General features: G+C 45.5%; 2 protein-coding genes across 2 annotated transcripts; one reads left to right on the plus strand and one right to left on the minus strand.

Annotated features, from left to right (window-relative positions):
- Nucleotides 1–4,691: 4,691 nt before the first annotated feature.
- On the plus strand, nt 4,692–10,307 carry LOC119270409 (BTB/POZ domain-containing protein At2g30600-like). Its single transcript, XM_037552412.1, has 13 exons — nt 4,692–4,935; nt 5,841–6,660; nt 6,757–7,089; nt 7,211–7,438; nt 7,736–7,897; nt 8,544–8,756; nt 8,857–8,904; nt 8,996–9,054; nt 9,133–9,265; nt 9,346–9,420; nt 9,517–9,597; nt 9,685–9,753; nt 9,839–10,307. Exons 2-13 carry the CDS (start codon nt 5,857–5,859, stop codon nt 10,049–10,051), a joined length of 2,418 nt encoding a protein of 805 aa, XP_037408309.1. The 5' UTR covers nt 4,692–4,935; nt 5,841–5,856; the 3' UTR covers nt 10,052–10,307.
- A 207-nt stretch (nt 10,308–10,514) lies between these two features.
- Nucleotides 10,515–11,312, minus strand: LOC119270410. The gene is made up of 2 exons (XM_037552413.1): nt 11,019–11,312; nt 10,515–10,933 (listed from the first exon to the last, which is right to left on the minus strand). The coding sequence occupies exons 1-2, from the start codon at nt 11,271–11,273 to the stop codon at nt 10,745–10,747; spliced, it is 444 nt and encodes a 147-aa protein (XP_037408310.1). The 5' UTR covers nt 11,274–11,312; the 3' UTR covers nt 10,515–10,744.
- Between the last annotated feature and the right edge of the window lie 864 nt (nt 11,313–12,176).

Consider the following 12,176-nt stretch of genomic DNA (forward strand, 5'->3'; position numbering starts at 1 on the left):
TCACGTGGTGCTTCGAAACGACGGACTTTCGCAACGGTGAACAGTTAGGGGAACACTTTCTTGAAATTATTATGAGGGATCATCTTATTTACTACCGTCGTTCTAAGTAAACAAGATGCATAAACATGATAAACATCACATGCAATCAAATAGTGACATGATATTGCCATCATCACTTTGCTCCTCTTGATCTGCATCTTCGGGGCTCCATGATCATCATCGTCACCGGCATGACACCATGATCTCCATCATCATGATCTCTATCATCGTGTCTTCATGAAGTTGTCTCAACAACTATTACTTCTACTACTACAGCTAACGGTTAGCAATAAAGTAAACTAATTACATGACGTTTATGTTGACACGTAGGTCACAAATAAATTAAGACAACTCCTATGGCTCCTGCCGGTTGTCATACTCATCGACATGCAAGTCGTGATTTCTATTACAAGAACATGATCATCTCATACATCACATATATCATCACATCCTTTTGGCCATATCACATCACATAGCATACCCTGCAAAAACAAGTTAGACGTCCTCTAATTGTTGTTTGCATGTTTTACGTGGCTGCTATGGGTTTCTAGCAAGAACGTTTCTTACCTACGCAAAAACCACAACGTGATATGCCAATTGCTATTTACCCTTCATAAGGACCCTTTTCATCGAATCCGATCCGACTAAAGTGGGAGAGACAGACACCCGCTAGCCACCTTATGCAACTAGTGCATGTCAGTCGGTGAAAACAGTCTCACGTAAGAGTACGTGTAAGGTCGGTCCGGGCCGCTTCATCCCACAATGCCACCGAATCAAGATTGGACTAGTAACGGTAAGCATATTGAACAAAATCAACGCCCACAACTACTTTGTGTTCTACTCGTGCATAGAAACTACGCATAGACCTAGCTCATGATGCCACTGTTGGGTAACGTAGCAATAATTCAAAATTTTCCTACGTGTCACCAAGATCAATCTATGGAGTCATCTAGCAATGAGGGAGGAGTGGATCTACATACCCTTATAGATCGCGCGCGGAAGCGTTCAAGAGAACGGGGTTGAAGGAGTCGTACTCGTCGTGATCCAAATCACCGATGATCCTAGCGCCGAACGGACGACACCTCCGCGTTCAACACACGTACGGAGCAGCGACGTCTCCTCCTTCTTGATCCAGCAAGGGGGGAAGGAGAGGTTGATGGAGATCCAGCAGCACGACGGCGTGGTGGTGGAAGTAGCGGGATTCCAACAGGGCTTCGCCAAGCGCTGCAGGAGGAGGGAGATGTGTCATGGGAGGGAGAGGGAGGCGCCAGGGCTTAGGTTGGGCTACCCTCCCTTCCCCTCACTATATATAGGGCCAAGGGAGAGGGGAGGGGCGCAGCCTTGGCCCTTCCTCTAAGGAAGGGTGCGGCCAGGGAGGAGTCCATCCTCCCCAAGGCACCTAGGAGGTGCCTTCCCCCTTTAGGACTCTTCCTTTCCCTCATCTCTTGGCGCATGGGCCTCTTGGGGCTGGTGCCCTTGGCCCATATAGGCCAAGGCGCACACCCCTACAGCCCATGTGGCCCCCCGGGGCAGGTGGACCCCCTTGGTGGACCCCCGGACCCCTTTCGGCACTCCCGGTACAATACCGATAATGCGCGAAACTTTTCCGGCGACCAAAACAAGATTTCCCATATATAAATCTTTACCTCCGGACCATTCCAGAACTCCTCGTGACGTCCGGGATCTCATCCGGGACTCCGAACAACTTTCGGGTTACCGCATACTAATATCTCTATAACCCTAGCGTCACCGAACCTTAAGTGTGTAGACCCTACGGGTTCGGGAGACACGTAGACATGACCGAGACGACTCTCCGGCCAATAACCAACAGCGGGATCTGGATACTCATGTTGTCTCCCACATGTTCCACGATGATCTCATCGGATGAACCACGATGTCAAGGACTTAATCAATCCCGTATATAATTCCCTTTGTCTAGCGGTATGATACTTGCCCGAGATTCGATCGTCGGTATCCCGATACCTTGTTCAATCTCGTTACCGGCAAGTCTCTTTACTCCTTTCGTAACACATCATCCCGTGATCAACTCCTTGATCATATTGTGCACATTATGATGATGTCCTACCGAGTGGGCCCAGAGATACCTCTCCGTTTACACGGAGTGACAAATCCCAGTCTCGATTCGTGCCAACCCAACAGACACTTTCGGAGATACCTGTAGTGTACCTTTATAGCCACCCAGTTACGTTGTGACGTTTGGCACACCCAAAGCACTCCTACGGTATCCGGGAGTTGCACAATCTCATGGTCTAAGGAAATGATACTTGACATTAGAAAAGCTTTAGCATACGAACTACATGATCTTGTGCTAGGCTTAGGATTGGGTCTTTGTCCATCACATCATTCTCCTAATGATGTGATTCCGTTATCAATGACATCCAATGTCCATGGTCAGGAAACCGTAACCATCTATTGATCAACGAGCTAGTCAACTAGAGGCTTACTAGGGACATGCTGTTGTCTATGTATCCACACATGTATCTGAGTTTCCTATCAATACAATTCTAGCATGGATAATAAACGATTATCATGAACAAGGAAATATAATAATAACTAATTTATTATTGCCTCTAGGGCATATTTCCAACACTTTTGGGGCGCGTCCTCCCGTCGGGCACTAAGTCGGAGGTAAATGCATATGGCTCGTCCACTACGGACGCGAGACATGCCCGTCGTGTGACGTAGAGGGTGCGGGAGGCCGCGATAGCCCTCGAGGCCCACCCGTCCTCATCCATCATCGATCTCACCTCCACCGACGATGTCAAGGCCATGGGAACCGATGAGGAATAGTAGAGAATTGGAGACGGTGGCAACTCGTGACCCATATGGGCCAGTCGTGTCCCATGTCCTACTCTTCCTCGCCGGCAACCGGGCATTCAATTCCCGGGGCTCGCGGGCATCAGGCAAGGGCAGGGAAGGGAACAACAAGGACTTGGAGGACGGCCGTGGGCAAAGATTTAGAGTAGGTTTTACATTGCAAGTAATTGTATGGATTTGAGGATTTGCTAATGATGTATCCGATTGTGGAAAGCGAACTTTTGAGGAGTGACCTGTCACCGTTCGCAGGTATTTAGGGGGTCATATTAGCTAGGTTTGTCTGTAGTTGCTCTTATCATACCACAATTCTTTTGAACCTGACGAGTGCCCGCGAGGGTCGGTGTCGCCAGATCTGTCGGTTCTTATCGGATGTTGGCAGTTGTTATGTCTATCAAGGAAAGCAGTTGACTGGTTATTGACGTGGCAACGTCGACCTCTTCGATTGTTTTCTTCTATGACAAGGTCTGGTTTATACAGCCCTCTTGATTGGAGGCGAATGGGTGCAAGTTCGTGTTGCCTGAGGTGTCGCCCCAACTGATGTTCCTATAGCGGTCACTGATCTCGTTGTTAGTCGGGAGCAACTATCGTAGTCTTCAAAGCATTGTACTTCCCGCAAAAAAGGCTTCAAAGCATTGTACATCGAGCGCATTTGTAGGTTTCCCTACCTTTTAATGTCTGTTTAGTGTAATTTCCAAGCTCCGACAGGTGACAAACAAGTGAATGAAGAAGACGACCAGTGTGATTTATGTTGTAATTTTAAATTTTACAGGTCATTTTGTATCTGGTTGTCCTTTGATTATATTGTCTACTCGAAGGGAGTATCATATATGAGATGGACTTTGGGAGTATTCTCTCCGGAGAAAAATGTCAATTCATGAAAGCTTATTTGGCACCCATCATTTGTGTCTGAATTCGCGGAATTCATTTACGAATCCCAACATGAACAAGTTTGTCTACCCAGGAATTTGGCCTGTAAAATCATTCCACATATCCAGCTGATTGAAACGCGATGAAAAACCAAATCCCGTCCAACACCTTGTCATTTCACAAATCCGCTCACACCGGACGCCCTTATCTCGTCCCCGATGCCCGCGTCTCCTTGAACCACCACCATGCACGAGTTCCGTCGCCGCCGGAATCCATCACCACCGGCAGGGCGTCCCCATCTCCTGAACATTCTTAATTACCATATGGGACGGTCGCTTTAGGGGAGGCCGGGAGTGGGGGCTGCCCTCACGAAGGCGACGGCGAGGGCATCCTGAACAAACACTGGTGAGATGGTGATGCAAGGAAGGATTTGATCCATTCGCCACTTCAAGAGCAAAGTGGAAGCAGTAGGGGGAGTTGATGCTACGTCACCAAATTTAAGGATCGCGACAACTATCGCCGTGGAAGCCACCGTGAGCAAAACATTGTTGTATGTGTGAACAACATAATATTGTTGCTTATTTGTGTTGGTAAGGATTTCACTTCAAAATCCTAGCGTCAGCAAAACATATACTACTTCGTTCCATAATATAAGACGTTTTTTGTAAGCTAACAAAGTTAACAAAAACACCTTATATTGTGGGACGGAGGGAGTAGTTCGGATTGCGAATCTGTGTTTTGCCATTTCAAATGAAATTAAATCAGGGGAGCCAAAGGAGCATAGAGAAGTTTGTGCCACTTGAGTTAACGGACGGCGTCCTCGCCCAGATCCGTCCCGTCACTCGCTCGACGGCTGAGATTCGTTGCTGCCGTTATTACAAAGCAAACGAAACGATGATAGGATGCACTAATGTAGGACCAGTACTGTACCGCAGCTGGAACCCTAGCGAGCAATCTCCCAAATCGCCGCTAATCCCATACCCGATCCGTACCTGACAGCGTCGCGCCCGCGGCCGGCCTCTGCTCCGCTCGCCGCCCGCTTCCCCCCGCGCGCGTCGTCCCGGGGTCGTCTCGCCGCCCCCGAGCTCCGTCCCGTCGGCCTCCTCGTCGAGGCCGCCCCCTGGTCCCCGCCCCGTTTCACCGAAATCGGACCGCTCTTCGCCTGGTCCCCGCCGTACCAGCTGTCACAAGGTGAGGGCCTTGGGCCATCGGTGCCGGTTTTTTTTTTCTTTCAGCTAGAATGGATTGCTCTGGGATGACATGGTGATGAAATTTGCTGCTGTATACATGCTCTTGCATATAGCTGGAATGGAATCTGCCCTTGTGTATTACCATGAACTGGCTATTGGTGTCAATTTTTATATACACGAACTTGCGAACTTGCTCTTGATGTCAACTCGTGCGTACTCTGTGTGAGCATATGTCCGAGTTTGTTGAGGTGCAAAGCACAAATACAGGAGATAAAATGTATGATCACTCTTGTCCCATGTCTGCCCATTTGATTAAGATGTATGATCACTCCAGTTCCATGTCTGCCCATTTGTTACCGAACATAAATTCGTAGATTCTTTAATGTTTGCAGTTTGTTGCCTTTCTCAGTTAGGCAAGAAACTGTCCTTAATAATGATGCTATTAACTGTGGCCAATGCCAAATCCAAGGTTTGTTTCAGCTTCTGAATTTTAGGCCAAAAATCATCCAAGGGTTGGTTTGAGCGTCTGAATTGTAGGCTAAAATTTGGAAGTCAGGGGAATTCGTTTCTTGCTCATATCTTCAGTAACGCAGTAAGCGATAACACATGTCGATTAATCAGGATAAGGTTACAGTCTAGGGTTTCCCAGGGGCTTTTTTTTCACCATTGTTTCTATGCGAAGAGAAGCTTCAGCTGAAAGAACCGCACCCCTAGATCAGCCCCTGATGCTAGGTCACACCCTTCTGTGTCTGATATGATTTCTGTATGTTCTGAAATTTCTTCTGTACCTCCATAGCTATCTGACTGGCTACTACTCTCGTATTTTCTATCTATATTGTGCATCCACTTGCTCTTGTTATTTGTGGTGCTACTAATCATGGCGTGTTGTTGTCCTCATCTTTTCAGTTAAGCTGCTTGCACAATGAGAGTAGAGGACAAAAAAAGATCCCTAACAGTTGCCCCCTTCAAGTGTGCTTGGGGCGAGGAGTTCCGGTTTGTGGAGGCTGGGCGTGGGTGCATTGCGTTCGAGGCATCTGCCCAGAATGATGTTACCCTGGTGTTCCGTGAACAGCCTGGGAGCCAGCACTACCACTACAAAATGGACAGCAGTCGTCATTACGCTGTCATCTTGGGTAGCCATAGGAACAAAAGGTTGAAGATTGAAGTGGACGGAAGGACTGTTGTCGATGAAGCTGGAGTCGGCCTATGCCGCTCATCATCTTTCCAGAGCTACTGGATCAGCATCTATGATGGATTGATAAGCATTGGACAAGGAAGGCATCCAAACAACAATGTCCTCTTCCAGTGGCTCGACCCTGATCCCAACCGGAATGTTCAGTATGTCGGATTATCCAGCTGGGACAAGCACGTGGGCTACCGAAATATAAGTGTTCTTCCATCAGCTCCTCAAAACAGCATCCGTTGGAGTCAAATTGAGTATGCATATGCTGAGCGGCACGGGGAAGGAGATCATGCTAAAAATGAAGAATCAAAAGATGGCTGTGAGCAAAGGGTGATTGCAGACTTTCTTGAGAGCTGGGATTTCTCCGATGCTATGTTTGTTGTTGGTAGTGAAAGAAAGGTTGTCCCTGCGCACAAAATTGTCTTGGCTGCTTCTGGAGAGTTTGATTTTATCTCAATGAGTGGAACTGCCATCGAGCTTCCGTCATTCTCCTACCCAGTTCTCCACTCGCTTCTTGAGTATATCTATACTGGGTCTACTCAGGTAAGCTTCGATTTGTTTCAAATGCTCTTATATTGAAATTATGCAATGGTGGAGACCGTTAATGTATAGTGTGCTCTTATTTTGGGGTTAACACAGATTGCAGAGTGGCAACTGGATTCACTGCTGGAGTTGAGCTTACAATTTAAAGTTAAACCTTTGGTAAAACGTTGTGAGGAAATGCTCGACTGTTTTACTAAGATGGATAATGATCTCTCTGTGTCTAGTAGAAAGTTAGAAGTATCAAGTAGTGGATCTAAAGCCCATCAAGTTGATTATTTCCCTTTCAAGGCTCCAGTGAGTGTGCAGAAAATCAAACAATTCCTTGCAAGTGGTGAGCATAGTGATATAAACATCTTTGTTAGTGGACAAGGTTTTGTTGCCAAGGCTCACAAACTCGTCCTTAGCTTGTGGAGCATGCCATTCGCCAAGGTACATCTTCGTCCCAACATTGTATTTGTTTCTGGTTTTTCCTTTGTTGGTTTACAATATGCATATTTTGGCATAGTGCATCAAACTTAGTGTAATCAAAGATACTAGTATACTTATGCAGATGTTCACAAATGGAATGAAAGAAAGCAGCGCTCCAAATGTATTTTTCGAAGATGCTTCTGCTGAAGCATTTTCTCTCCTCCTTCAGTTTATGTACAGTGGGGAACTTAAAGTGGATAACCGGTATATCACACCTGCATTGGTTCAGCTCCTCTTATTATCAGATCAGTTTGGCATCACTGTTCTTCAGTTTGAATGCTGTAAAAGAATTATGGAATTCCTTTCAGAGGTACCTTTGCTTTCTCTTACATAGAATGGTACACCAAGTGATGCTATTTAGTAACTTTTATCTGTTGCTATTCAAGACTTGACGCGGGCCTGTGCTGGTTGTAGAAGTGGGGCCATTAGCCTCAGAATTCAATTCTTTGAGATATTGATACAACTTTCCATCTGCATTATACATGCAGGATTCGACTGTTCTACCGGAAGAAGCTTATTTTAACGAATTTAAGGGATATGGCTTGTGCACATTTGGTGAACTTGCTAGCTGGCTCGGCATAGACTGACCCCTGAAAGTTTATTGCAGGACACAGTATGTTCAGTATTACAAGCAGTGTCATCAATACCATCTTGTAAACTGCTTGAAGAAATGTGCAAACAGAATTTTGCAACACACTTTGATTATTGCACAACTGCTTGCACGGACTTTGTGCTGTTAGATGAGGCAACATTTAAGGATATTCTTCAGGCAAGTTGGAATACTGTTTTCATTTTATCAACTGCCCTGCAGTCAGGCCAAATACGAATCACGTCCATGCGAAAATAGATATAAGGTAACCAGACCACCGAGATTGAGCATCACATTCGAAAGCTGCAATAGACTGCTTCAACTGCCACTTCCCACAAGTGCAGCGATGTTACTAGAAACAACTTAAGGATTATAACTGTGTTGATAATGCTCTTCAAAAGAAATCTCATATCTAATTTTGGACTTTTCCTACCAAGCAAAGGTTTCTTCCTGTAGTCTTTGTAAAATGGTAACTTTTCTGTAGTAATCCAATCCTACAATTGTTGGGTGGAATCTGTTGATCAACCTGCACCTGTAGAAACAGAATAAAAAAGAATGTCATGTGGTTGGGTATGGATGGTGAAAGCTCTCTTTTATTACTTCAAATGTTGGTTTTGCCAACATATGCTGAACATCAGTGGTATCGCTGGTGCATGTATTAAAGTTAAGGATTACATAGTTGAATAAATCTGTATGGAACTGCATGCTAAGTTTCTTGTGAGTTGCGAAATGGCATGCATAACATTTGTCCTAAATGGACTGCGTTGCTGAGAAGTTTAGCAAGTTTTTCTTGTCGACATTGGTCATATTAGTAGTAATTTTGCAGCAAGGTGATATGACTGTGACATCGGAAGAGAAGGTTCTGGATGCCGTCTTAACATGGTGTATGGAGGCTTGTGAAACTTTTTACTGGAGTTCTGTAGATAAGCTATTAAGCACTTCAACACCAGAGCAGCTCTTTGGAGAGAGGCTCACCGCCATCAATACTTTACTACCATTTGTGCGGTTCCCTCTAATGCCGCCGTCTCTCCTTCAGCGGGTACTACCGTTTGTTTTTATATTGTCCTATCATGGATCAGTTTTAACCTTCTGCTGAGTGTTTGTTTTGCTCCTAATAAACACTTGTTGGTTCTCTGCAGATGGAGAAAAGTAACCTAGCAAAGCACATACAACTGTTCAGACAGTTGGTTAGTAATTCTATAGATCCATTTCTTTGGCACGTCAGGGTATGTTATCCTAAACAGGAACTGTACAGCTGATTTACTTCTTGGACAACAGGTTGCAGAAGCCATTGAGTTCTCTAATGCTGGTGCTTGGATGATGATGACAAACAAATGGTCAGTATATGTTAATGCATTGATCAAGTTCAGTAAGAGTTGGTATGCCTGAATATTTATGAACCTTAAACCTTCCAGTGAGAGATTTCTACATAGACGCTCAAGCTATAGAGAGCTTCAGTATATTTCTGATGGTGATAACAATGGTGTGATCTACTATGCTGGGACGTCATTCGGGAAGCATCAATGGATCAATCCTGTTTTAGCCAAGGTAAGAGAGAGGTTTGTGTTTGTGAGTATTCAACATAGAAGTAACTCGGGTTTTCAGTGGCTCTAATTCTCTGCGACCAGAATATCACTGTGACGGCAAGCAGCCCAAATTCGAGGTACACGGATCCAAAGGCTCTGGTTTCAAAAAGTTACCAGGTATCGATGTTGTTGAGAATGCTTGGAATATTATTTTTTTAGTATTATTTTCCCTTGCATGGGATAAAGTTGACATGTTGGGACGCATGACATCAGGGGACTTGTTTTGCTGGGCCTCGAGACGAAGATGGCAAGAAGTGTTCTTGGTGGATGGTAGACATTGGACAGGACCACCAGGTTGTTTATGTGAAGAAATAAAAGAAAAGGGTTCTTTTGTTTGATTTGAGCAAAGACGTTAAGTTATTGTGTTCTGTTTTCGTGCAGCTTATGTGCAACTACTACACGGTAAGGCAGGATGGCTCTACGGCATTTATGAGGTCTTGGGTTCTTCAGGTACAAATCTTTCTTTGCTTTGCGTTTCTTCTGAGACTGAGAGCTGAATGGTTGACATGAGCTAACCATGCATCGCGCATGTCAGGGATCCATGGATGGTGAGAACTGGACAAGCCTCATTGTTAACGAGGACGAGCGGGCCATCTGCCAGCCAGGGCAGTTTGCGTCGTGGCCGATCACAGGCCCGGCGGCGCTGCTGCCATTCCGGTTCTTCCGGCTTGCTCTGACGGGGCCGACGACCAGTAACACCTGGAACCTCTGCATCTGCTTCCTGGAGCTCTACGGCTACTTCCGCTAGACGGAGACAGGTCTCGTGTAAGATGTTTTCTGTTGTTTTAAAGATTAGAACTGCACCAGATGTGACAAAGAAGGACAACACTGTATGTATCACTGTTTACACACAGCACAAACACCTCTTGCTTGAGTTACACACACACACTGGTACAAGCATGTGGTACATAGAGTTCATAAAAGGATACTTGTAATAAGCTGGAATGAATGTTTCCGCAAAAAGAAAGTTGGAATAAACGTCTGTTTGTTTTGCTTCTCCCTAATTGTAGAACTTGAGAATGTTGTCTGAAATGTGCATACAGCTTTGATGTGCTATGCCTAGCTTCATCAGCATCTCTTTACAATGTTCTCTTAAAAGCCACAGATTTCACCGTTGCACAACTTTCTCATTAGTCAGTACACCACTTTAGCATGTAGTAATATCATCCTTCTATGAAAAGACTGCGGATCGACAGTATGGATGTATGATATCTCTGAAAAACAGTTCTGAAGCGCTTCAGCTCCTTGTTATATATACCTCAATATATATATAATCGGTTTCGTTCTTTGGTCGCCTCGGGTATATATATATTCTTCGATCGCGCATTAACTTGCATATGCTATCAATCAAACTGAAATATTTGCGAAAAGATTTACAAGCTGATTGACGGACACATCTCAAAGGTAGCAAAGCATTTCCCTCCGTGCAAATCTAGCTAAGCTAATACACCTCCCTTTTCGGCCTGTTCCTGGCGCGCGTGCCTGTGCCAGTGGCTGTGACAAGGACCTGCTCCTTCTCCGCCGCCGGCAACGGGGCCTCGTCTCCGCCGACGACGTACTCTCCGCCGTCGTCTGCCGCCTCCTCGGAGGAAGCCTCGTTCTCCTCCAGTATCGCCTTGTTGATCTCCATCTGCACATGCACACACGTATTTTATCTCTGAATGATAGCACAGTACATGCCAATCAGCAGAGCCTTGTTCATACACAATACGTACCTCCCGGAGGAACCGCTCGTCGAGGTCGTCGGCGACGCGGGCGGCGGCGACGAGGGTGCCGACGAAGAGCGAGAGCGGGAGCACGAAGGCGAGGATGAGCACGTTGGTGCTCGGCGGCCCGCCCGCCCGCACCACCATGGGCCGGCGCCGCCGCGGCGGCCTGGCGCTGACGCGGACGGCGGGCCGTCCGAGCGCCGATGCGCCCCCGCCGAGGCGCGGCTGGATGGAGAGAGCGGCGAGGGCTCGAGAAGCCATGGACGGACGGTGGAGACTGGAGAGGCTCTGCTCGGCTGCCTGCGCGGGCGGAGAGTGTGATAGGACGATGGCGTTTGTCTTATCCATTCTCTCCTCTGGGCCACGTCGCCCCGATTAATCCTAGCCGCCCGATCGTAGCGGTACCTGCATGTTTTTTTGTTGGCGAGAGTACTTGCATGCTTAACCGTTAGGCCCTACGACCATCTCAGCGGCCAACGGGCCGGAAGCCCACGCCAAGCGTGCACAAGACGAACAGAATAATATCATAAAAAAGGGGCACCTATTGGATGCTCACTGCGTCAAAACGCCCACAACAAGTCGCTCTAGCACGCAGCACTACTTTTTTTGGGTAAAGGGATATATTTCTTTTGCAAAACAAGACATTTTTAAAATTTCGATTACTTCCTGCAATCATGAAGAATGTATTTAAAAATTTGAACATTTTTCCAAAAAAAATCAAGCTTTTTTCGCTATTGTGGATTTTTTAAACACACCTTTATTTTAAAAACATGAACATTGTTTTCAAATTGAGAGTAATTTTTAAACACGTGAACAGTTTTCGAAACATGAACAATTTTTTTGAAATTGAGATCATTTACTAGAGATTCAGAACATTTTTAAATTTTCAAACAATTTTTGTGAAATTCCAACATTTTTTAAATTCCAAATATTCCGAATATACTTCTAAATTGGGGGCATTTTTTGAAAATCTCAAACCATTTATGAAAATTCTGACTTTTCTTGTAAAATTGTATAAATTCCAATGATTTTTTGGGAAATTTATAAAGTTCTGAGCAATTCTGGAAACTGGATTTTTTTAAACTCCAAAAAGTTAATGATTCTCTTCAAAAGCCAAAATATTTGGGAAATTGCATTTTAAAAAATATTAAGAAATTAAAACAA

The sequence above is a fragment of the Triticum dicoccoides genome, chromosome 3A (assembly GCF_002162155.2).
Source record: "Triticum dicoccoides isolate Atlit2015 ecotype Zavitan chromosome 3A, WEW_v2.0, whole genome shotgun sequence".
Lineage (NCBI taxonomy): Eukaryota > Viridiplantae > Streptophyta > Magnoliopsida > Poales > Poaceae > Triticum > Triticum dicoccoides.